At 44.4% G+C, this 27,075-nt stretch overlaps 1 protein-coding gene and 1 long non-coding RNA gene across 6 annotated transcripts in view; one reads left to right on the top strand and one right to left on the bottom strand.

Annotated features, from left to right (window-relative positions):
• The window catches only part of LY86 (lymphocyte antigen 86), a 59,725-nt gene that overhangs the window by 29,143 nt on the left and 3,507 nt on the right, over positions 1–27,075 (bottom strand). The window contains exon 2 of the mRNA XM_002746248.7: positions 40–126. Coding sequence (XP_002746294.3) covers positions 40–126 — 87 coding nt within the window. The remainder of the gene's footprint in view (positions 1–39; positions 127–27,075) is intronic.
• LOC118152797 (uncharacterized) overlaps positions 3,265–27,075 on the top strand; it is a 189,659-nt gene continuing 165,848 nt past the window's right edge. For all 5 annotated transcript variants that reach the window (XR_008480523.2, XR_004741643.3, XR_008480521.2 and 2 more), the window contains exon 1: positions 3,265–3,389. This is a non-coding gene — a long non-coding RNA (uncharacterized LOC118152797). The remainder of the gene's footprint in view (positions 3,390–27,075) is intronic.

A 27,075-nucleotide genomic window follows, 5' to 3' on the forward strand; every position in this document is an offset into this window, starting at 1 on the left:
ACGCTTTATTTCAGGCTAATCATTTTTTTTTTAACTTACTCAGGATAATTCCAAATCTAATGTTGACTTTTGGTTTTAATTCCTTGGAACACTTTTCGATAGAAAAGCCAAAATCTTGTAATGGATCTGTGAAGAAGAAAACAATGGATTAGTTGTGAGTACAACTAATTGTATATTCTGCAAAGATGTTCAAAGTTTGCACCAATATTGTTTCCACATGAATTACTACATTTATTCAAAAGCATATTGCAAAAATGTGGCACATATACACCATGGACTATTATGCAGCAATCAGAAATGATGAGTTTGTGTCGTTTGTAGGGACATGGATGAATCTGGAGAACATCATCCTCAGCAAACTGACACAAGAACAGAAAATGAAACACCGCATATTCTCACTCATAGGCGGGTGATGAAAAATGAGAACACATGGACACAGAAAGGGGAGTACTAAACACTGGGGTCTATTGGGGGAAAAGGGGAGGGCCAGTGGGAGGGGAGCTGGGGAGGGATAGCCTGGGGAGAAATGCCAAATGTGGGTGAAGGGGAGAAGCAAAGCAAAGCACACTGCCATGTACGTACCTACGCAACTGTCTTGCATGCTCTGCTCATGTACCCCAAAACCTAAAATCCAATAAAAAATTAAAAAAAAAAAAAAAGCATATTGCCCAACACTTTTAAAAATCATCAGCTCCCTGCAGTGTCTTCAAAGCTAATGTCAGGTTCACGCTGACGACAGGGTTTCCATCCATGGGATGAAGTGTCTTGCTAGTTCGGTTATATTTTTACTTGTTGACGTTTTTATCATAGAAAATTTTTATCATTGCCTGAGTTACTTTAGTTCCTGAATGTTTGGTCTTAAAATTGTTCATGGATTGCACAAAGTATTTAATAGAGTATTAGTATTATTAAAACAGAGGGAGATACAAAAGTTAGGAGAGCTTGAGTAGACATTAATATTTAGGCTCAGACTGCGTGCGGTGGCTCATGCCTGCAATCCCAGCACTTTGGGAGACTGATGTGGGTGGATCACCTGAGGTCAGGAATTTGAGACCAGCCTGGCCAACATGGCAAAACTCTGTTTCTACTAAAAATACAAAAAATTAGGCAGGAGTGGTGGCATGCACCTGTAATCCTAGCTACTCAGGAGGCTGAGACAGGAGATTCACTTGACCCTGGGAGACAGAGGTTGCAGTGAGCTGAGATCACGCCATTGCACTCCAGCTTGGGCAGCAAGAGGGAAATTCCGTCTCAAGGAAAAGAAAAAAAATAGTTAGGCTGGAAATATTTTCTCAAAAGATTTTCGAAGTTAAGACCTGCCTTAGTAATTCCATTTTATCCCATCCCATCCCATCTCACCCCATTTAATGTAATATTTCTCACTCTCAAATATTCCACTATGTACAAGGTATTGAGTTAGTTATGATAGGGGCTATAAGGATAATATGTTCTACATGTAACTTCTGCTCATTTACAAAGCTCCAGTGGCTTATCTATGCATCAGAATAGGTCCAGAAATGATCCACTGGCTCCAATATCCATGCTCCACATCAACAATCCGTCCTCCATTCCTGAGACCAAGGTGGCAACCTACACACCAGCACATTTCCACCGTGTTTGATTTGCCTGTGTGCTTTCTCCCATTCGCAGTGGTCTTAGCCTTTTTGGCCATTGTCTAAATCTTGGGTCTTGATCATTCCCATCTTCTTTGTGAAGGCTTCCCTGCCCCTAAATGTTCTCTTGCTTCCTTGAATTCTTAAAACAATGATGTCTGGCATTCTCGGTAAAGTGTACAAACATGTATCACTCTGTACTTTGCTACGGGGCTTATCCCACAACACAATCTAAATATGAGATTCCTTGAAGGTCAGAGCTAGTTTCTTGTTCTGTTCTGTTTGTTTTGTTTTCCATTTCCTTTTCCTTTATGTTTCCCATGGGGCTGGAGTCAGGAGAGCTATTTTTAACAGGGGTTTACCTTGTACTAACAGCTGAGCGTTGCACTTTACTAGCATTTTTCCATTTAATTCTCCAGGTTCCCCAGCACCTACCAGAGAGCCTCACAGTCTGACACACTACGTACTCCGTAAGTGCACATGACGAGTGAATGGGTGGGCCATAGAGTGGAGCTGTTTCTCAGCTCCAAATCCAGCCCTCTCTCCTCTGCTTTTTAACTGGGCTCTCGGCAATCACGTTTCTCTTTTGCTTTCTGCCAGTCAAGGTACCAGGGAGAGGGAGGCTGGACTTGAAGAAGGGGCTTGCTCCTTCTTGAGTGCTTGGTGAGAGTGTCGGTGGTGATGGCCCATCACCCTGGCAGTGGCAGTTGGTTCCAGTTTCCTGCTCTTTTTTGCACTTTCCCAGCATCAGCCGAGGCTCAGCTCTGTGGGGCCCTAAGCTACTGCAATAACAGCCCATCAGAAGCTGCCACCCCTTCCTTAGCAGTCTGTGTCTCAGCTCCATGCGTTCTTCTGTCAGGCATCCAGTTTCTTTGTTTTTTTTTTTTTTTTTTGAGACAGAGTCTTACTCTGTCACCAGGCTCCAGGCTGGAGTACAGTGGCACAATCGGCTCACTGCAACCTCCGCCAGCAATTCTCCTGCCTCAGCCTCCCAGGTAGCTGGGACTACAGGCATGTGCCACCAAGCCCAGCTAAGTTTTGTATTTTTAGTAGAAATGGGGTGTCACTATGTTGGCCAGGATGGTCTCGATCTCTTGACCCCGGGATCCACCCGCCCCGGCCTCTCAAAGTGCTGGATTACAGGCTTGAGCCACCGCACCCAGCCCAAGCATCCAGTTTCTAATCCCCACATCCTTTGCTCTCTCAGCCCTCAGAGGTCCTTTTTTTGTTCTTTAGGTTCTCCAGCAACTGGTTCTCTGACCAACTCCCTATATCAAATTCTCTCTGTTAAAATAACTGATATGGTCCTCGTTTACCTGACAGGACTTGCAGAATAAACAACAATCTGAAGAGATAGGTATAATGTACCTCACTTTACGGTTATGAAAATATAGACTCAGAGACGTTGTATCAACTTACCTGGATCCCCACATTAGAGAGTGTCAGAGTCAAGATTCAAAGGCAGAGTTAAAAGCAAACAAACAAACAAATTGCTCCTGGTACTGTGGAGTGAAACTCACAAAGTAGAACCTCAACTACATATGTTACTTATTTGATTTGTAAGATTGCCCAGAATATTTTGTGTGTAGTCATATGGCATCTGGTAGTTCTGTTTCATAACTGATTTCCATTTCGGCTTAGCTATGAGCTCACATTTGCCAATGACAGTGTTCCAGACAGTTTTATCATCCACTTGCTGACCTGGAAGATGCATCATTGTCTAAGATATCTGCAATGGAAATGATCACTAGGCAATTTCAGCCTTGCAAACCTAACGTAAGTACACTTTTGTTTGATCAAAACCCCTTTGGTCCAGTCACTAGTTTTCCTAAGGGTAGGGAAGAGCCCTTTGTCTTATGCTCATTGGACTCCTTCCTAAGTATCTCTGTGGTTTCCTAGGGCTTCTTTCAGCCTGGAAAATAGGAGCAGGGGGTTGGAGATGATAGTTCCTGCTACATCCTTGGCACTCTGTATTGAAAAAGATAGACACCAACGAACAGATGCTTAGGAAGGTGCATCCTCAAAATTGTGGATAAATTTAAGCTGCTATCCACGCAAAAAAAAGAGGCTAAGTATGTATTAAATTGTTAATCAGCAGCTACAGAATTACACTGTCTGTTTATCAATATTTTAAAGGAATGGATAGAAAGAATCAACTAAGGGTTGGAGAAGGAAGCAAAGCATTTTCTTGGTGCTAGAAACACATTGTTGTTAGGAAAATAATCTTAATAAGGAACAAAGTCACAAAGAAAGCTGTAGGCTGCATCTCTCTGAGGATCTGTATATAAAAGCAGAAAGACAGATTGCTTAAAAAGTGCTTAGGGGTTTGGTGAGCTTTCCAAGCAGTTATTTCAAATTCATATGCAAGAGTGATATCTTTGAGTGTAAACATGCAGTCTGTGGTCCTCTTGGGGAAAGTGACATTGGTTCCTCCTCCTCCCCCAAACCCATCCTCTCAAACTCATGTCCTTCTCTGCATTTATTTGCATTTGCACTCAGGCACTCTGCATGCTCTATATTACATCATGTTTGTTTGTATACCTCTGTCATTCCTCCACTAGATGCTGCAAAGCTGACTCCCCGGTGCCAGGGCTATGCATAATGTCTCAAGATTGCTTTAGATCTCCAGTGATTGTTGGCTGGATAAATAATAGTGGTTATTTGTAGTAAATTAGCTGAGAACCTTAAGACAGGATTCCTCAATGTTGTCACTATTGACATTTTGTTTTGGGCATCCTTTGTGGTGGGTGTTGTCCTGCACATCGTGGGATGTCCAGCAGCATCCCTGCTCTCTCCCCACCAGATGCCAGCAGCACCCCCATTCCCTCTAGCTGTGACAACCCAAAATATCTCTAGACATTACCAAAGTATCCATGGGGGACAAACTCACCCCTGGTGGCAATCACTGCTTTAAACAATCGCTTTATCAATTTCCAGGCTTTATCTATGCTGCAAATGCCTCGGAATCACCTACCAAAAGAAAAGATGGTGGGTTGCATTTTAAAGTAGCTCTCCTTCTACAGTGTGAACAGTGATGGGCAGGCTGAGAGTGGAGAGACTTTCCCTTGGAGCCTTGCCTCAGTAACTTTTAATACGTGTAAGACGGATCAGCTGGCTTTGGACTTTGTGAAACAATAACGTCAGAAAGTTAATCAGAGTTGGTGTTCTGGGAATTCAAGGGCAGAGATAAGTGTTTCCTCCGGACACTTCACTGTATTTCAGCAAATGAGCTGAGGAAAGAAGTCAAAGCTTCATCATGAAATAGAAGACTGTTCATTTTTACTATTTCTTCCTTGGCCTCTATGTGACACTCCCTTGCTGTCTGTCCTGCTGACTTCTATGGCTTCAGCCCAAGGGAGGACAGCACTATAGTGGATGAACCCAGCACACCCCAAACTGCGCCTGCTCCCCTCTCCCCCAGCCACGTGGGCTCTGGAAGGCAGGCTTCTCCAAACCAGCAGTGTGTGAACCTTGCCAGAGGTGAGGAGGAGCTCCAGGAGAGCAGCCAGCAGCATCTGTTTTGCATACTGAGGGAAGCAACAATTCTCCTAGAAAGGTTTTCTTGGACATTCATAAAGTAAAATAGAATGGGATAAACGAGCCAGGTTTAGAGTGAGCAGGGTTTGAACAAATCTCAGCTGTAAAGGTATTTTTGTGCCTTCTGCTCTCTGCTAGTGGCCTAGGCTGGGCTAGACCTGGGCAGTTGTCGAGGGGAGGACAACCTTGCCAGAGTGAGTTCTATTAATAGCTACTAGTGGGCTTTCAACTGGAATCAGCAGGAAGAAGACAAAATCCAATGGCAGAGTCTCTAGAAGTGAAATTCCTCAGCAGAGGATGGTGGGGGCCCAGGTGCACCCCACTGGACCAATGCTTGATTTGCTTTCAGGCAGCCCAAAAGCTTGGATGTACGCCCCCAAGTCCTGGAGTTCATGGATGTAGCTCCACAGCCTCTGCATTGCTGGCTGGGTGGTTTGAGGCATAGGGAGGGCCGGACTCTTATGCAGCTAGTCCCATTTTCCATATTCTAGCTCTACTTGACGTTTTTCTTTAGCTTTATATTTTGAAATAATTGTATTTTCACAGGAAGTTGCAGAAAGATAGAGAGGTCTCGTATGCCTTTCCTCATCTTCCCCCACGGTAAGATCTTACAGGTAGGACAATACCAAAACTAGGGCATTGACACTGGTACAATCCACAGAGTTTATTCAGATTTCACGAGTTTCACAATCATGTGTGTGGGTGTGTGTGTGTGTGTACATGTGCATGTGTCTGTTTCTTATAGTACTATTGCTTGGGTTTAAAAATGGTTAGAAATTGGTCTTCCTCTTCTCAGGGAAGGGTGGAATTCTTACAGCAGAGTTACTGTGAAAAGGAGCTGACCCCCCAACCTCACCTCCACCTGCCTTCCCCATACTCATGGCCAAGTGCAACCTCAAGCTTGCAGTGTCCCTCCTGCTCTGTAAAGGCAGTCTCTCTTCCCCTTCCTTTCTCCTGTCCTTTCCTCTCCTCTTTTCTCTTCCTGTCTCTCATTCTCTCTCTCCTTCTCGCCCTCCCTTTCTCTCCCTCTCTCTTTTTCTCCTCGTACCAATACTTAGATCTAACTACCATCCTGAGAACCAAAACACTGACTTTTCTTCAAACACACCTTAACTTCCATGGTTCATTTCCTGCGACCCGCATTTCTCTAAAAGCTGGAACTGCTTCCTGCATATGCTGTTGGTGGAACACACCCTGGCCCCAGGAGGATATTAGCTATTACAAGCATGCTTCCGATAGAGGCACGACCTGGGGAGGGAGAGAGGGTGTAGAGGGCCCAGGAGACCTTACCGTTCACACGCAGCTTAGCTGCACTGGCAAGACTGCCCCTAGCAAACAGTTTATGGAGGGGAGGAAAAACTGAGTTAACAGAATGTGAGTAAAGCTGCTCTGCTTCTGGCTGCTCAATAAAATAGTACTGGATGGCCATTTAATAAAGGCGGGTGTGCTAGGGTTCTCTAGAGAAACAGAACCACTTGGCACTGGGGACAGAGTGTCTGAGTGTGGTCGAGCTGCTGGTCCTGGGCCAAATGGTAGTGAATGTTCCTCTGCGTCTTCCAGAATTCTTTCCCAGATGTAACAAAATAACAAACAGACCTTGCTTTTGATTTCTTCTTTTAGGTTGGCTGGTGACCAATTCTGCCAGCTTGTATTCTGTCTATCATACAGGCCTAGCTGGGCATGGATCTAGACGTCTGTCTTCCTTCATGGCTGTACTCTTACTAGAGTGTCTTAATTTTCTTGGCAAATTCATAGGATGACATGGTCACTGTATTCAAGGGTCACTGTAGACCTTCCCAAGAAGGTGATGCATCAGGCTTCAGTAAAATCCCATTGCTGGAAATTCATCACGAGCACGATGCAAAATTAGCTTTCTTCTTTTCTGTCCTTAATGCCACTGTGTTCCCTCGGCCTCCTCCCCTCATACTCGCTCCCTGCCTTTGTGGAAAAGAAATAACCTACAATGTAGTAAATGTATTCTAGCTGTGTTTTTCTATTATGCCCTGATCTCTTCTTTTTTCTACCTGTCAAATCTTATTACCATGGAGTAGCACAGCAAGGCTCCCCAAGGGGTCATTATCTCAAATAATAGTAGTTGTCTTTGGCCAGCATTTCCTCAGGAATTGACTCATACGTTCAAGTCATGCATAGGAACCGGCTTCTTGTTTCTTCATCTCAGATATGCAGATAGTGTGTTCAAACTACTTACACATGTTTATTGCTATCAAATGCAACAAACGTAAAATTAACACTGTCACGATGGAATATCTTCTACTTCTGATATGAGATGGTAAAAGCTGTAACGTCCTGCTGGCTGCCTGGCAATCTTGGTGAATGTGTTTTTGAGTGAGAAGGTATGTTTGGGCTGCTAAACTCAAAATTCTGGATTCCTATCTTGTCTGCTTTTAACTGCAAAAAAAAAAAAAAAAAATGAATTCATAATAGGCCTTTTTATTGGCAGAAAGTAGTAGGTATCTTGCATGCCCCTCTGGCCTCTAAGTTTCACTTTCCCAGAATAACCTAAGCGTGGCTTTCATTAGCATAGGAGGAGATTTTTTTAAAAAAATCATTATCTGAACATTAGAAACCATAAGAGATGTGTGGCATTGAAGACAGGCCTCTGCCCGAAATATCTTGCCAAATGTCTTGAGGAAAATAGTGACCTATTTCAGGTGGTGATGTCTGATCTTTGCATCTTAGGAATACATCAACAGTGCAACTGGCCAGGCACGGTGACTCACACCTATAATCCCAGCACTTTGGGAGGCCAAGGCAGGTGGATCACCCAAGGTCAGGAGTTCAAGCCCAGCCTGGCCAACATGGTGAAACCCCATGTCTACTAAAAATACAAAAATTAGTCAGGTGTGGTGGCACATAACTGTAGTCCCAGCTACTCGGGAAGCTGAGGCAGGAGAATCGCTTGAACCTGGGAGGCAGAGGGTGCAGCAAGCCAAGATTGTGCCACTGCACTTCAGCCTGAGCAACAGAGTGAGATTCCATCAAAAAACAAAACAAAACAAAATAAAACCAATGCACTAAGTGCACAATTTTATTGTGTGTTACCAAGAGGATGCCATGGCGCCCCATAGCGTAGGATCCTAACATGAAGGTGAGAGGGAACTAGAACCTGTCTTATGGGTGACAGACAGTGTGTCTTAGTGGCTGGAAGATGCAAGAGGAAGAGCAACTTGGCTCATCATTCATTAACCTGTGGTAGGAAGAGGATTAGGTCTTGGGGATAGAAAGACAAATCAGAAATGCTTCTGCTATCATCGGAATTATAGTACTTCCACCATCTGATTGTGATTGCACACCACTGAATAATAAACTCAACAAAAGATGCATGTACACTCTATGTATACTCTAAATCTCTCATTTATAGTCAACACAAATCAACATTTTTATAGTCTTCTGTGGGCAAGGCAGGTTCCTCATTAATTCACTTTATACTACCTTGCCTGGTCCCCCTTCATTTTAAACACCGTCTTAATAACAGTGTCACTATTCTTTCAATATGTTTATTAACTGTCTATTATGCGCTGGACACTGTACTAGCTGTGGTGGAATCGAGGCAAAAAAGGAATATTTTGACCAGGCCAGTTCACCCAGACCCCTACTGTTGGTTAAGTAGCGACCAGAGCTCCCCCAAGTCTAAAAGCATCACGGGAACTTGCCTCTTTGGCTTGGTGTTGGTAATTGTTTAGCTTTCTGTTACTGATCTGGAGTCAGTCCATGTGGGATAGAAAAGGATAAATGCTAGTCTGTTCTTTGTTTATAATGGAAGATCAGACTTTAGCACATGCTTCTCCACTGCCAATGTGGATTTCACCAGCAGGCAGACTCCTTCTAAAGGAGAGTCTGGCTTAGGGACAGCGGGAACCATGGCACTGGTAACTCCCACACAACCAGGATACACCTGTTGTATTTCATGTCTGCATTTTTTACAAATGTGTCTGTCTCTTGACAGGGAACAGAAACAGGGCCAGGATGCACAGGGTGGTTTACTTGACTGTACAGCTGCAAAGATGGCTCTGGGACTTTTCTTGACATGCTGCACATTCTGAAGGGGAATTTCCTCCTGCTTCCAGAAGTCATGAACCAGATACGGCTTAAAGGAAAAAGCTAAGGTGTTTGTTGCCCTTGGCATCTGATGCAGTGGAGTATGATGGATGAGTGAGCAGGAACTGGCAAACCAGCTGAGAGGTAACAGCTGAGGCCACCTTAGTCTTTGCTCACTGATGGTGCTGGATTTGAACCGAACATACCAGGAGGTCCTCAAATGTTATTTGAATGGTTGATTCTCACATTAGTCTTGAGAGTGGCCAGGGCATGGGGTGTTAGTTCTAACATCCCTGTTTGCTAAGGAAGAGGCTGAGATCTCAGGCAGGGAAGTGACTTCCTCACATCTCCAGACTCAGCCTCCAGAGCCCTGAGCACTACACCCTGGTTGCTGTGCCGCTCTCACCCTGGACAAAAGACAGAAGCAGAAGTTTAGATGGAGGGGAAACGAGTCCAGACACGTGTGCCGGGACCTGGTCCTCCTAGGATTCAAGTTGCTTACAGAGAGCAACAAGATCCAGCAAGCTTCCCAATTTTGCTAAAATTCTTCACTGTGATGGCACATGCCACTGTCTCTCTGCACAGGTGCTGCTTTTCTCAACCCAAAGGAAACTGGAATAAAGGAAAAAGCATTAGAAGTTTTTTTGTTAGGAATTAAGGGAAATAATGTATATAAAGCATCTTGACCAGTGCTAGGCACATAATACACAGTTAATAATTGGGCAAAAGGAGAATGGAGTCAGTTAGAAAGAAGATATTGGCCGGGCGCGGTGGCTCAAGCCTGTAATCCCAGCACTTTGGGAGGCCGAGGCGGGCAGATCACGAGGTCAAGAGATCGAGACCATCCTGGTCAGCATGGTGAAACCCCATCTCTACTAACAAAAATACAAAAAATTAGCTGGGCATGGTGGCGCGTGCCTGTAGTCCCAGCTACTCGGGAGGCTGAGGCAGGAGAATTGCCTGAACCCAGGAGGCAGAGGTTGTGGTGAGCCGAGATTGCGCCATTGCACTCCAGCCTGGGTAACAAGAGTGAAACTCCGTCTCAAAAAAAAAAAAAAAAAAAAAAAAGAAAGAAGATATCGTAATATTGACTATTCTCATTACTGTTGCAGAAAATGAAACCAACTTTTAAACATCATTTTTCTTTTTAACATAAGAACACCCCAGGTTTAAAATGATTTCGTTAAGTTCATCCATCTTTTTGTATTTTTTTGAGACGGGGTCTGGTTCTGCTGCAGGCTGGTATTAAACTCCTGGGTTCAAGCGATCCTCCTACCTCGGCCTCCCAAACTTCTGGGACTACAGATGTGGCCCACTATGCCCAGTTTTTTTTTTTTTGAGACAGAATCTCGCTTTGTCGTCCAGTACAATGGCATGACCTTGGATTACTGCAACCTCCGCCTCCTAGGCTCAAGGGATTCTTGTGCCCTAGCCTCCTCAGTAGCTGAGATTACAGATGTGTGACACCACACTGGGTTAATTTTTGTATTTTTATCAGAGATGGGGTTTCACCACCTTGGCCAGGCTGGCCTTGAACTCCTGACCTCAAATGATCCACCCGTTTTGGCCTCCCAAAGTGCTGTGATTACAGGCCTGAGCCACCCCACCCGGCCTTCAGCCCAGCTTTAAGTAAAAGAGATAGTCCTGAGATGAAACCTAGATGTCAGTTGGGGCCTCCCAGCCCTTGAGATATAAACAGGATTGGTGGAACACCATTTCATGGTTGGGATGCTCTTCACTGCTGGTTCTTTTTTTTTCTTATTTTTTTTTATTGCATTTTAGGTTTTGGGGTACATGTGCAGAGGATGCAATACAGTTGCATAGGTACTCACTGCTGGTTCTTAATGTGACCGCATGTTGGAGTCACTGGGAGAGTGCCATCAATATACCCATGCCTGAGCTCCACCCAGACAGTCTTGATTTAACAAGTCCGGGTGCTTCCTGGTTTGTAAACACTCCCCAGGTGATTCTATTTTCCTGCTTAGTTTGAAACCCACTGTTAAAAGCCACATCAAGTTTTTTTTGCTAATTTTCTGATATATAATCTTAAATGTGAGATCCCACGTCTACTGGGTATTACTCAGGCTCAAAGTTTAACCCCTTCATAGATGTCCTAAGAAAGCTCCTTATAAACCATTTCACAGGGTGTACAGAATTTATGAAGAGTTAGGAGGCAGCCCCCTATGCCCAGCCCTTTATGACTTGGTGACATGCTCTGGGCCCCTTTCTCTCTTTTCATGTCTCTGGCTCCTGTCTCTACAAAAGAGACACAGTGTTTCCCCTTGGCTCAGTCCTGAGGAGTTGGAACCTTGGCAGTTACCCAAGCGACTCTCAAGAATTCTTTCAAGAAAGGCACGGCTCTGCTTAGGTAGGATTCCTGCAGCAGCCCCTAAAAGCATTTTTTTTCTATTTCATTTCCTGAGCATCGACTCTTTGCCAAACACGATCTTAAGTATGAAAAGATCTGAGATGGGAGTTCAGGGATGAAGAGAACAAAGCTGAAAAGATGAGCAAGGAGAGCTAGCGGAGGATGGGGAGCATGAGACAGGACACGCCTGCAAACAACTCCCAATGTGGAGAATAACAGGGAAGAACAGCAGAGCTTGGCAGATGTGAGTGGGCGGCGTGGGGCTGGGGGAGCCAAGACCACAGAGCCCAGTGTGCGCAGGACTCCTGGGCTGCCTGCACACTCGAGGGAGCTCTGTGCTTGGGCGGGGAGCAGTGATTTGAAGGTGGGAATGCAAACATGCATCAAATTGAAAAAAGTGAAAAAGACCTGATTATAAATAAAAGACATTTGGCGTCAATGAAGGAACTACTTAAGAGACCGGCAGCATCTTTTGTAGCCTAATAAGCTTTGCCTCCCTTCTCGGTCTGTGAGACAGTCAAGTTTCACACTCTCAGGAGTTTTGGGTGTGGTTCTTCCGTGGCTGTGACTTGGGTAGATTGTGTTGTGTTGTATGTGTGTGTGTGTGTTCCATGTCTACATAAGCTGTCATGACTTTTGGAGATGGAAAGTCAACTCATCCATTTTCTTTGTTTCCTATACACTGATTTCCTTCTGGAAAGGCTGCCTGTGTTCCTGAATACAGGCACAAATACAGGCTATAAACGAACAAGTTATTCGGCTGGGTGTAGTGGCTCACGCCTGTAATCCCAACACTTTGGGAGGTGGAGGTGGGCGGATCATGAGGTCAAGAGTTCGAGACCAGCCAGGCCAACATGGTGAAACCCTGTCTCTACTAAAAAATTCAAAACTTAGCCAGGCATGGTGGTGGATACCTGTAATCCCAGCTACTCGGGAGGCCGAGGCCAGGAGAATCACTTGAACCCGGTTTTAGGGGAGAGAAGTAGAAGGTTCTAAGAAATAAACGCTATGAAAAATATCTCTGTAAGAATTTGAGAATGAGCTAAAAAAGTCGCTTCACTATTTCTGAATTCCCCACTCTAACAACACCTTGCTTGGTTCATTGCACTGCACCATGGGAGCTGCTTAAGTGTCGGAGGAGTGAATGGAGGAAGGCGGATAAACTATGAGGCCCAGAAAGTAAGGGGCCGCATCACCTTAGCAGTCGTTCAACTGATTTTGGAAACAATCAGCTTGCTCCTTGATCTCCTCAAATGTTTTGCTAACACATTGCCCTTGTAATAAATCTTAACTTCGGTGTGCCTTCTTCTAATACAAGAGGCCATAAAGATGACTTTCATCCTCGTAGTGCTCAGCACTCAGAGTTGAGGGGTAAATATTCCTCCAGTTAAAGTGTTCAGGACACGTGCCTGAAGTCAGAGCAGCTGGCAGAACACAGCAGCAATTTGATTTTTCTTATTTTTGGTAGATGCAGAGAAAATGGAAGGAGGGATGCTAATTCAACAGGAGAGACAAAAGGCCTGATATTTGTTTATTGGTCCAATTGTAAAGGTTTTTGAGCTCCTACTGTTTGCTAGGCACTGTGCCAGCTGCAGGATATGAAGATGATTTAGTCTTAGATGCAGCCCCTGACGTTCAGGAGGAAGAGGGGGTAAACAGATGACCATCATGCAGCCTAGCCACAAGGCACCGTGAGAGAATGGGAGGCACGTCTAACCCAGCGTGGGTGACGGAGACAGCCACCTCGTGGACAGGTGCCAGTGCTTTGGCTTGGAAGCTGTGGAGGCATTTTTGTGACATTTATCTTAAGTGTATTCCTATATATTTCCAAATATCTCCAGTAATTACAGATGGCTATAATAACAGTGGCTGTAGCTCTTCCCCTGCCCCCACCCACTGCAGGTGCTACTCTAAGCCCTACATGTGTATCAGCTCAAATCCTCACAAAAGCTTTAAGAAAGATGCTGTTATTATCTGTGTTTTAGAATGGAGGAAACTGAGGCAGAGAGGATTTATGGAAAGTGTGTAGGTTGCAAATCTTGTATAGGCTGGAGTAGGACCCTTTGTATGTAGACTCTTATCTACCAACTCAGGCACAGAGAACAACATCTACAAAAAAACTCAAGTCCTAAAGACTGTGTATTCTGGGAACTTCACGTTCGCCAACAAAAGCTCTTTGTGAAATCAAGCCAGTTGTGGTTTTGTGACCTTCATCTTGATTCATGTAAATGCAGGCAGTCCGGCTTCTTTCTTTAAAGCTGGAGGTCAGAGGTAGGTGGTGTTTGCTCAGACATGAACGAACCTTAAAGGTCCCAGAATTACCACTGGAAGGATAGTGGAAAAGCAAGATAATTTTCTTTTCTCTGTTGCGTAAAGTGGTTCCCGAAAGGTAGATTTCTGCCTTCTTCCTACATATTTCCAAAGAAGGAGCCTTCCTTGGCAAAATACAAGTTTCTGAGGCTGCTGGGGTCAGAAAGAGTTTCCACCATCATCACAAGCCTTCATCTTGTGGGTAAGCTCAGACATGCTCATCCTCTTGCTGACTTTATTGAACATCTGCCCATGATGTGGAATTGAATTTCTATACCATCCATGCCCATAGTGCGACATCAAACCAGTGTGTGCTTTGCGGCCCTTAAATACACACATGAGAATGCACACACACAGACACACACACTCTACAAAACAAAACCCAGCCTTGCCTTGCTTTGGCCTTCTAGCCTGACCATTTTAGGGCAACCTGTCTTAGTGTGTTCCTAAGAATAGATGCTCTCATGTAACTCAGACAGTAAATCAGGGTGTCAACTAGCACTCATCTCGCCCCACTGAGCTTCTGTTTCCTCACTTGTAAAAGGAGGAGGAACTGAGCACTATATTAGGTTTCATGCTTCCTTCCTATGCTAGGCTTCTCAGATGCCTAAGAGGCCAGGGAAGTGGAGCCCGGATTCTGCACTGTGGGTAGTATAGGCAGAGGGAGATGCACAGCCTCAGGCTCAAGAGCGTCAGGCCATTTAAAAAAAAAACCTTTTGTCTTGAAATAATGGTAGACACAGGAAGCTACCCAAAGAGTACAGAATGTCCCGTGTACCTTCACCCACTTCCCTTCATGGTAACATGTTACATAACTGAATAGCAAAACCTCATCATTGACACTAGTACACTCAACAGACTGTATTCAGGCTTCAGCGGTTTTCACATGCATGCACGTGTTTGCTCATGTAGTTCTATGCAGTTTTTTTTTTTTTTTTTGCCAATCAGTTTGAACTTATAAGGTTGCTCAGGTTAGCCTTGAACTCATGACCTCGCCTTCGCAAGCGCCACGACCTCTGGCGGGAGCCACTTTGGACCCCAGTTCTATGCAGTTTTACCACATGTAAGCACCACCACAATCAAGATACACATCCTGGCTGGGTGCAGTGGCTCATGCATATAATCCCAACACGTGGAGAGGCCTAGGCAGGAGGATCACTGGAGCCCAGGAGTTCAAGGCCAGCCTCAGCAACATAGGGAAACCCTGTTTCTACAAAAATAGAGGCCAGCTCCTTTCCTTGCCAGTGGAAATGTTTCTTGCAATGTTCAGGGCCCTGGAGTGAATCTTGGCCATACTCAGAGCCCTACAGAACAAGCATGAATTCTTTTTTTTTTTAAATTAACTTTCAATGGACACACAATAATGGTCCATATTTATGGGTTTGCTTCCTAAATGCTTTCTAGTATGAGAGCAACTTAGCTTGTTTTTCTCCCTGCTCTCCCTGCATGTGGTAATGAATTGTCCATGGCTGCCTCCAACCCCCCCAGGAGGAAAAAATCAATTTGCACTTTTCCTAGGAAGCAATCCTGTTGGCAGAGCTGACTCGTAGAGACCTTCCTTTTCTATGTTAGCATGTTGCTGAGGGGCCAGCGTGACAGTGCTTCTGAATGTGGCCACCTGGATTTAAGGTGGAGGAGTGCCTCAACTGGGAAGCCCTTGGAGGAAGGGGAAGTGTATAAGGAATTGCATAAACTCGGGCTTCCACAGAGAATAAGAGACCCAGTATCTCCAGGGTGTGGAATCCCAGGCTTCCTTCCCGACGATACTGTGGAGCTTCCCCAGGAAGGCAGAGGGGATGCCCAGTGGGAGTTCCCACCCGGATGTCTTGAACTGGAATCAGGGAAGTCATATTCTTCATTCCCAAAGCCAATTTGCCATTTATTTCTGCATCTCTTACGTCAGTGAGATGAAGCCAGAATGGGTCTGCTGGATGCCCCAACTCTGCAATAGAGCTCTCCTGGACAGGAAGGAGGAATGTGTTTCTATGGGAAACTCTGAACTCGCTTGTATTTTATCTTCATGAAACATAGACCTTCTGGGAATAGGATCCCAGGGCCATGAATAATATAAGATTACAAGCTCTTAAGGGTGGATGCTGGAGGGGAAAAGCAGAGCTGCTACGGGCTTGTTCCCTCTGCTAGCAAAATAAATTCCTAAGCAAGGAAAGGACTCATTTCTCTGCCTCCAGAATCAATGCACCCTAGCATTCCCTTTCTGATTAGAGGAATAAAAAATGCTTTTGCTAAAGATATAAAAAGAATTATATTGAAAGATAGCAAGCTGCCACGAAAAATAAGACAGGAAATTGCACTTTCATAAAGGAGAAGAATGCACCTGTTGAACAATCACAGCCATCCTGCCCCCGCAGACCTGCACACAAGTTCAACACAACACGTGGGTTTCTTCTGCTTCACAGCAAAGTTTAAAGAAGGCCTGGCTCAACACTCTGCCCTTCTCTGTAACACCATTGCTGTAACCATTTGGATATTGTTCAGGCTTTTTTTTTTGCCATCTGTTCATGTGTCTTCAGAACATAACATTTAAAAACTGTTAGTGTGCATGGAAACATTACTAGACAAAACTGATAAAACTAGAGCAATTAGTCTAAATACCTTTGCCCAGGCTTAAGCTGCTGAGAAATGGAGAAAGAAAAAAAGCTCTGGGCTGATAAACATTTTCTGACACAGAAGACATAAATAACAGGTGTTCACAACAGTTTGTAATTGCAAAATAGTGGAAACAACGTGCACTTTTATCAAAAGGAGAAAGGACACAATAGTAGTCAATACATATAATGATATACTCTACCTTCGTGAAAATGAATTGATTAAAGCAATGCATGCTAGCTATTTTTTGGAAGAGTATAGTAAATAAATCCCCAAATGAATTGCTAATTCAATTTTCATTAGTTCCAGTAATTTGTAGATTAGGTTTTACTGTGTAGACAGTCGTATTGTACACACATAGTAACATTTTTGTTTCCTTCTTTCAAATCCTTAAACATTTTCTTTTTCTTGTCTTACTACACTGGCGAGGTCCGTCAGTACAGTGTTGAATACATGTGGTGGTGATGGGCATGTTTGTCTTACTCTTGATTTTAAAGGAAATGTTTCCAATGTTTCACCATTAAATGAATTGTTCACTGTAGATCTATGTTTTAGGTGTATCTCTTTAAAGAGCAGATAGCCAACTTTTAAAATGCAATCTGTCATTCTTTGTTTTGTAAAATCAGGTTAATATAGTCCATTTATATCTATTAAGGCTTCCGATTTTTTTTTTGAGATGGAGTCTTGCTTTGGCAGCTGGAGTGCAGTGGCACTATCTTGGCTTACTGCAACCTTCGTCTCACAGGTTCAAGTGATTCTCCTGCCTCAGTCTCTTAAGTAGCTGGGATTGCAGGTGTGCACCACCATGTCCGGCTAATTTTTGCATTTTTGGTAGAGATGTGGTTTTGCCATGTTGACCAGGCTGGTCTTGAACTCCTGACCTCAGTTGATCCACCTGCCTCGGTCTCTCAAAGTGCTGGAACTACAGGTGTGAGCCACTGTGCCCAGCCAAGCTTCTGATATTTTAATAATTATTTTATCCTGTTTTGGGTTTTCTTTCTTTATGCCTTTCCTCCCTTCTTTCCAGCATTAGTTTGGATTAATTGGAATGTTTTATTTTTTCTTTTGTTTTAATTATTTTATTTGTAGTTTGGAAATTATATACTATATTTCTAGTCTTATAGCATTTACCTTTGAAATTTTAACATGAATTTTAATCTCTTAATAAATCTTAAAAATAAACTTTGTTTTTTTCTACCTATTTAAAAAATCTTAGCATATAAAGCATGTTATATATTTATTCATTTGTTTTTATTGTGGCAAAACACATGTGACATTGAATTTACCATCATAACCATTTTCAAGTGTACAGTTTGGAAGTCTTTAGTATATTCACATTGTTGGGCCCCATATTTCAAGAACTTTTTCATCTTGCATAAATAAACATTGTCTTTACTCTCTTCCCTGAAAAAGACCAGGTCAAGGACATGAGAATGCTTTATGTACAATCAGCAGCCCCTCCTCCTTGTGTTACTGTTATCTGCCATTCTGCATTAGGTGGCCTCCAATATGGCCCCAGAGATCCCCTCCTAATGCCCTGTGCAATCCCCTCTCCTGGAGTAGCCCAGTGACTTGCTTCTAAGCAGTAGAACAGTGCAAAGGCATTGGGATGTTGCTTCTAAGATTAGGCTGTAATGTTGTTAAACAGTGACAGCTATCTGTCATGCCCTCTAGAATTTATTCTCTGGAGACTTGAGGCTCCTAATACTTCTCTCTAGGAATATCCTCCATCCGGTGATCCAGACCCATGGCAGATGATCCCAGTGGAGAGAAGTGGAAGGATTTTGTTTATCTGATGGATAAAGTTGGTTGTATGCAGCAAGCTTTCCTACATATGGAGAAAATACCAGAAGAAGCAGGCTCTGGCATCAAGCTTTGGGTGTTAGGGGCCCAAGTGACCGGCTATATTTTCTTTTCCTTTTCCTTTTTTTTGAGTTGGAGTCTTGCTCTGTCTCCCAAGCTGGAGTGCAGTGGTGTGATCTCACTCACTGCAACCTCTGCCTCCCAGGTTCAAGTGATTCCCCTGCCTCAGCCTCCTGAGTAGCTGGGATTACAGGCATCCACCATCATGCCTGGGTAATTTTTTGTATTTTTAGTAGAGACAGGGTTTCACCATATTGGCCAGGCTGATCTCGAACTCCTGACTTCAGGTGATCGGCCTGCCTTGGCTTCCCAAAGTGCTGGGATTATGGGCCTGAGACACCGTGCCCAGTTGACCTGCTGTATTTTCATCAGTTATCTCCTGTCATGGTTATGTGTTGATTAAAGGTGGCTGGAATCCTTAATGAGGCTCCTACCACACTCTAAACAAGCTCTCACTTTTGCTGCCCTATGAAAATATCATTTCTATGTAAAGTTTACAATAATAGCACATTTATGGGATTGCTTATCCTCTCAATATTATAAAGGATCCCCCAGTGGTCTCTTGCATATTCAAAAGGCCTTATTTTATAGGGTCTTAGGCAAAACAGGACATGGGGAGATTGCCCTAAGAGGAGGGCTGCCTAGAGAGAGGGTCCTTTGTGCTTCGGGGATGTGGGTGTGCAGGAGGGGTCTGGTCTTGGTTTATGTGGCATCTTTCACCTGACATTGGGTAAGTTTGCTTCACGTGATGGTTTTTATGCTTGAATAAGAAGCAGAGCTTGCCTGGGAGGGTGCTGTGCTGTTGGGCTCTGCTGCTGGCTGGCTGGCTTTGTGACTATGGTTAGGACACGTTGCTTTTCTGGCTCAGATGTTCCGTTTCTAAAGAAGGAGGCACTTGGCTTGAAGCCCTGAAGCTCTATCTTGCCTGAACATTTTCCAGTCCTGTAAGGGAACCCCGTCTGCCTGTGGGCAGGAACTGGCAGAACGCTGACCTCTCTCTGTGCCTGCAGAGCACCAGGCTTGTGGAGAAATAGGTCGTCATGTGACAGTTCCCTACAACCCAATGTTTTATCAGCCGCCCCAAGGCAGACTGTTACAAACCAATCACTCAGCCTCACAGGACATCAAGCTGACATTCAGATTGATGACCACTCCAGTGTCTCACCCCACACTGGGCTGTGCTTCCCTCTTGTCTGTAGCCACTAAGAACTGACCAAAAAGACCAAAGTCCTCTGCGACTATACTGATGGCATGGTAGAGGGGAGGTTAAGGGAAGGTGATCAAGGGTCCTGTTCTCTCCCGGTTGGGGCCAACAGCATTAACAATACCAGGCAGTTGCTAGAAATAGGAAAACAGCAGCTGCTTTTTTGAGCTTCTGAAGACCTCATCTCTCGTGATTCTGTCTTTAAGAATTACTTAGCAGGCACGTCTGGGTGATAACAAAGATGAGAAGGAAATTGGGTCACGTCCCAAGCACTAGATGAGCAAGGAGCCTCATTCTTAGTTATTTGGAGATTCCAAGCATTTCCATCCATATGGAGAGATCAGAGAAAACTATGCAGTTTTTTCTATCTTTGTAAGCAAGTAGGAGTAAGGACAAAGAGTTGTGAATGAGCCAGATAGTCTTGGGAAAAATGGAACAGAAGGACTGATCAGCTCAAGTGGTCCCATATAAAAATTAGGCAGAATATCAGGCAACAGTCAAATCAGCACCAGCGATCACACAGAATATACAAATGGAAAGACAGTTCAGTGTCAAGTTCTAAGACGATGAACTAGCTGAGTATTGTCAGGATTAACCGTGGCCATGCGGACAAAGACCATAATCTACCTCTCTAATGATGTGTGGAGGCGGCCAGGGCAGGTGTAAGTTTCCAATGACACCTGCAGACGAGATCAATATACAGTAAGTGTACAATGAGTTACAAGACACTGGCCCAGCACAACTTAAAGAGCATGTCACAGGAAAAACAGCAGGGTAGAAGAGGCATAAATGTCTTAAGCATGCAATAGGTCAAGTTTAAAGAAGGAGAGCTCAACTTGTAGGCTGGCCACCAGAATCAATTGGTTGGTAAGTCAAAACCTGCGTCCTCAGATGGTCTGAAGTGATTGTTTTTATTTTTGGTCCAGAATATATTAGACATCCAGAAAAATACTGAGATAAATATTACTGTCATCTTGGGACAGGATAACAGGATAGGTGAAAATAAACGTCAGTGCAAAGATAATAAAGAGATCAATGTAAACTCACAGTATCAATATTTTGAAATGAGATTAAGAAAAAGGATAATGGGTTGAATAAGCCTGTGATAATCTGTGTGTGCTTTTTCTGCTTTTGAAATTTATAAAGCAAATTTAAAAAAATCTGCTATATTCGATTCGATGTTTAAGACAAATTTGTGGCCAGTATGCGAATGTCTGCAAATAATAATTTGTTAAATTTATAAATTTTTGATTTATTACTTGTGTAAGTAGTGTTGAACTGTTTAAAAGGATATTTAAAATTACAATATAAGAAGACTAAATTGAGCACTAAAGCATATAGAGAAGCCCTTTGAATAAGAAGGATCCCTGATACGGGGAAGGATTCTAATGCTTAGGAGGAAAAAAGAAAAAAAACAACAACAAAAAACCTGATAATTCCATTCTAGATTTCCTACTGATGCTGGTGTAGCTTCCACTAGACAGAAGGGAAGGTGTCAGGTTTCAGACACGAGAGCCCTTGGAAGGGCATTCTGGCTGATCAGGTAGCCTGTGTGAACATTAGGCTGTAGATTGTGCTTGGAAAGGTGAGTGGAGATTTGTGGGTGTGGGATTTTCTCTTTCTTCTTGGCCGCTGGGTTGGTTACCACTCACTTGTGCTCTGAGGGCAGAGAGCACTGGAGGAGGAGCTGTCTTGGAATTTTAAGTAGGGACACACAGTGATGCCTTCCTGGGTCCCATGCCGGGGCTAGTGGATGCTGACCTGCACACTACCCACTGCACACTTATCTCACAGATCGAGATCAAATACTGGTTTCCTGATAAACCCCAGCAGACTTCTTCCGCTGCCCAGTTGGTGTCTCTAGAACCCCAGTCAAAGCTAGTGGATCAGGGGCATTACCTAACATGGCATCCCAGAAAAGGAAGGAACACCAGCCTAAATGGTACACAGGTCGCAGATGGGTCACCCTTTTATTTCAGTGAAAGCCCGGCCTTCTTGTATCGGTCTTGGAGGGAGCACTTGCCTCTCTCTATATATTCCATCCTCAGCCCTGCTCCCATTCTGTGCCTTCCAACTGCTCTAATTAGGATCGATGACCTTTGTCCACCTGGAGCTCCTGCCTCATGGGGCACCTGGTACCAGGAACTCATGGGGCACCTGCCTCATGGGGCACCTGGTGCCAGCATCTGCCAGGAGCTCTGGCTGCACTGCTGGAGCTGGGAATGGTCTCTTCCACCTTCGCTTTCCTCTTGCTCTGGAGAAAAAAGAAACTGCTCTGGTCTTCACACTCCCCCTCCCGCACAACCGCTCCTGCTTTAGGAATGTGTTGGCTATGCTGTAGTTTCTACGAAAATAGCTGCTGGGCTGGAGGACAGCGCTTCCCATCCCTACCTCTCCAAAGATCCTCCTCCCAAAGCATGAGCAGAGCTGCCCATTGAGATTTTGCCTGAGGATGAAAATAGCGGTGAACAGTATTTGGGAAAATGTTTCCTGACTGCAGAAGAGGCCTCTCTAGAACCACAGACTCTTGGCTTTTTTCCCTCTCTAGGTCCCTTATTCACTAAGTTACTTAGCATCTTGTTTAAAAAGTCCTTGGGAGAATTAACTCCAGCTTGGAGGTTGGATTGTGAAAAGTTCCCACCAATGGAAATCCGGAGGATCCCAGTGGCGTGGTCGTAGGAACACACCTACGTGGTTTGCTTCCCTTCTGGCACTGTTCACTTTCATCTAGCATTTAAAAAACCTGCACCGCAATGTGGATATTCTTGCTTTTCTTTAAATTTGGGCCAAAAGGCCTTGCCCTGCTCAAGGCAGCTAGCTGTTCGATCCAGCGCACCCAGAGTCATCCCTTTGAAATTGCGTCTTTGTCTATTTGCCTATTTTTCCTTAATTATAATTTTATATCCCTGTTAATCTGGGAAAATAAATAAAGAGAGAAATTGCTGTCTGTGTACAATAAGATTTGAAAGTACTGCTAGGTGGCTGGATGGCCTGTGACGTTTTTCGTTTCTTTTTTTTGATGCTGTTGATTGGTGCTTGCTTGTTTTACGCTCCATTTCCTTCAGAATTATTAGGTTCTGAGGAAAGTAGAATTTCCCCCATCCATTTTATCCCAGGGAAGATTTTAAAACGTTTTCTGTGAACATTTGATCAGTATACCCTGTTGTTTCTGCTACATGGCGAGGCCGTTTGCATCTTACCCTCTATTCTGTACGGAGATGTTTTACATTCTTGAATTCTGATAATTGTCCTGTTTGGCCAATTTGATGGATGATTCAGGCACATGTGACTTGATTTAGACTTTGTAATGAAGAGGCTTTTTGGAGGTCAGCTAAAGCACCTGCCCTGTAGCAAACATCAGCAACATGGGAGGCCTATTTAGGCAGAGGTGGACTTAAAGGCTGACCTTTAAGGGGAGGAGAGCAGGTGCTGATTGCAAGTGTGAAGCCTGGTAACCAGATGCCATGGTAACCTGACCCTGGAAACTTCCAGGGGGCTGCCAGGTCCCACAGAGACCACCCACAGCCCTCCACACACTGCTGAATAGGGCTCCCTCCCCTCCCTGCTCACCGACTACCCTACAGAGGAATGGTTGGCTGGGGGGAATTAGGGCTTCCCCAGGAAATTACCATTCCTACTGCACGGTAGGGCTCTGCCTATAAAATATGCTGTTCTTAATGATAAGAGAATGGCCCTGCATTTACTTCTTTTAATTTGGAAGATGTCATTTCTAGACACCACCTTGAAACAGACAAGAACTTGGTACACATGGCTGAAAAATGGAGATGTGGTGGGGCTCCTTCTCCTATGAGGCGGCGTATGTTCCTGAGAGATACTTGGGAAGAGCCAAATTGGCCCAGCTCTGGATGCGCGTAGAGAGGAGGGGGCTGGGGTGGGGTGGGGCAGGAGGGAAACAATTCTTCCATCAGCACAGGAATCTCTCCCTCCTCTCCTCTCCCTCTCTTCTTTTTCCACTTCTCCCTTCTCCTCTTCTCTTCTTTCTCCCCTTTCATCTTCTTTTCCTCCTTCTCTTCTCCCCTCTTGTCTTTCTTCTCCTCTCATCCTTCTCCCCACCCTCCTCTTTCTCTTCCATTTCCTCCTTTTTCTCCTCTTTCCTTCCCAACCTCTTCTTACTCCTCCTCCTCCCCTTCCCTCCTTCTCGTTCTCCTCCCTCCTCCTACTGCCTTTTCCCTTCCTCTTCTTTCTCCTCTCTTCCTTTTCCTCTTCTTCCTCCTCCTTCCCCTCTTTCTCTCCTCCTTCTCTCTTTCCTTCTCCCTCACCTCCTCCCTTTCTTCCTGATCTCCTCTTCCTCTCCATCCTCCTTTTTCTTTCTTTCTTTTATTTTTTGCCAGTCCACAGACTGCTCGGGATTTTCACTTTTTGACCTGAAGACTTACCTTTTAAGCTGTGCCTTCTCCCTGGTCTCACCCTGTATTTCTGGGATATGATGGCATGACTTACTCCCTGCTAGAATTTCATGACATAGTTCTATGTCCCTGAGCATGCAGTAAGGACATACAGCTTTGCATCACTGCTCAGGTATACTATTTTATTAAAATGTTTAATGTGTGTACGCTTCAGTTTCTATATTGAGAAAATGGAGATAAACATCCTGTCTGCCTCTGTAAGGATTAAATGAAGCTCTGTCAATGGAAGGACTTCATAAATTTTGAAATGGCATACAGAAGGGAGAGGTTATTATGACAATGATGAGTCTCTGAAAGAGACCTTATAAATTCCTTGTAATCATGGTGACTTTGCCATTGAGTTCACTTGTCCATGTAGGCTCTCTATGGCCAGAATTATCTGGAAGGCCTGGAACTTGAGGTTCTGATCTGGTGACTCACTTAAGAGATTCCTTCTGCCTTTTGACCAGGGATTGGCAAGGCTTTCTATAAAGTTCCAGATCACTAATATGTCAGGCTCTGTGAAGCCATGCCATGTGGTCACTGTCACACTACCTTGCCACTGTAACACAAGAGTAGCGTAAACAACACCTAAAAAGTGGGTGCAGTGGTGTCAGATAAAACTTTATTGTGGACACAGAACTCTGAATTTCAGATTTCCATGTGTCATGAATATTATTCTTCTTTTCAATTCTTTAATATTAAAAATATAAACACCATCCCTAGCTCACAAGCTGTACACAAACAGGCACTGAGTGGGGTCTGGCCCATGGGCTCCTGCTCTCAAGCGTCTGCCTTACATGACTTCTAGGAACCACTCCTATGTCCAGGTAGCCTGTGAGTATCAGGGAAACCAAAGGGGCACATAAGTCATTTGAGCATGTGTCACAGGTCCTCCACTACTTGGTTGATGTCAAACCATGTGAAATTACAACACTGGGCTCTTGCCAAAAACATACAACTCAGAACTCTACCATCTAACTCTTACAAAAAATCCAGTAACAAAAACAACAGCAACAATGATATTTATGGAGGATTGCCCACAGGACATGCAGCTTATCCATTCCTATACACAATCTAACCTTCTCCCTCAAAGAAGCCTGGCCTGTGATTGCTGTATTCGTGGAGGATTCTGCCTTGGCCCGTGGCAGAATGTATCCTGATTCTGAGCTCTTGACCTGCACCAAGGGGCATTGTAAGAAACAGCAGGTGTGAGTCACCATGGCATCTCAGCAGAGACACCATCCAGGATGTCATCTACTCCGGGGAGAATTCCCCCTCATTGCTCATCCCTATATCAGGAAAAGCTAAGCATCTTAAAAACTAATTTTATTTCAGAAACAATGTCATTGCCTTGTTTGATCTGGCTTCAAGGAAGATCAGAGTCTATTATACCTCCCTCAGTTGTAAAATACCTTACAAAGTCATCAGCAGCACAGAAGTATTGAGCTCATAGTATGTGGTAAGCACATTTCATGTAGTCCTTCTCACATAATCCTCACACAGCCCTGTGGGGTAGGTAATATATTCTCACTGTTGATATTAGGCTAAATAATGCTCTCCAAAGATGGCTTCATCTTAACCCCTGGAACCTGTGAATGTTATCTTACGTGGCTAAAGAGACTTTGCAGATGTGATTAAGGATCTTAACTTAGGGAGATAATCCTAATCACGAGGGTTCTTATAGGAAGGAGGCAGAGGAAGCTTCGAAACAGAACAGGAAGGCCATGTGATGACGGAAGGAAGCAAGATGCTACACTGCCAGCTTTGAAGATGGAGAAAGAAGCCCCAGGCCGAGGAATGCAGCTCTACAAGCTGGAAAAAAAAGAAATGGATTCTCCCCCAAAGCTTTTAAGGGAGCAAGGCCCAGGCCCTGCCAAAACTTTCACCCAGTGAAATTGATTTTGGACTCTGACCACAGAACTATGAGTGAATACATGTGTTGTTTTCAGCCACCAAATAGAAACTTGTTACAGCAGCAACAGGAAACTAATACACCATCCTTACAAACAACAACGTGAGATCTAGAACGTTGCCCCAGGATTTGAATGAGCTTTGCTGACTCCAGATCCTAAGCTCTTACATGTCTTGCTGCCTCATCTGTTACATGTGTCCTAACCTGTCCTGCCTTTTATGATTTCCCCTTAGCCAGCTCAGGTAGGTTTAGCAAATTATATAGACCGAGGGACTTAAACAGCTAACACTGATTTCTCAGAGTCCTGGAGGCTGGAAGTCTGAGACCAGGGAGCCACCAGGGGCAAGTTCTTGGTGAGGGCTCACTTCCTTGTTTACAGACAGCCACCTTCTCCTTGTGTCATGTGGTGAAAAGAGAGGGAGATCTCTGGCCTCATCTTTTTTTCTTTTTTTGAGATGGAGTTTTGCTCTTGTTACCCAGGCTGGAGTGCAATGGCACGATCTCGGCTCACCGCAACCTCCACCTCCTGGGTTCAGGCAATTCTCCTGCCTCAGCCTCCCGAGTAGCTGGGATTACAGGCATGCACCACCATGCCCAGCTAATTTTTTGTATTTTTAGTAGAGACGGGGTTTCACCATGTTGACCAGGATGGTCTCGATCTCTCGACCTCGTGATCTACCCGTCTCGGCCTCCCAAAGTGCTGGGATTACAGGCTTGAGCCATCGCACCCGGCCTGGCCTCTTCTTTTAGGGGCACTAATATCCCATTTATGAAGACTCCACCCTCATGACCTAATCACCTCCTAAAGTCCCCACCTCTTAATACTGTCATATTGGGATTAGAGTTTAACATGAATCTTCAGGGGACACAAACATTCAGTCCATAGCACTTTCCCTTATGCTTCCCCTCACCTTGCTTCTCCTGCTGCTGCCTGTTTCTCCTTCCAATCACAAGTATTTCTGTCATCTCCTCATATCTTTGTGAATATGCTAGAGGTAGCATGTAAATAAATACATTGGTGGGTGTTTGTGGCGTGTGCATGGGGTGGGGCCCCTGGGCTTCAGTAACCTTGAGACTCGTGATTTAGCAAACCCAAGGCCCCTGCCTGTGTTCATTCCCCTTTTGCTTTAGTAAAGACAGTGGCTCTCTTCTTTCCTGTGTCACTGGCAGTTGGCCAGGGCGGGACTTCCGCT

The sequence above is a fragment of the Callithrix jacchus genome, chromosome 4 (assembly GCF_049354715.1).
Source record: "Callithrix jacchus isolate 240 chromosome 4, calJac240_pri, whole genome shotgun sequence".
In the NCBI taxonomy this organism is placed as follows: domain Eukaryota; kingdom Metazoa; phylum Chordata; class Mammalia; order Primates; family Cebidae; genus Callithrix; species Callithrix jacchus.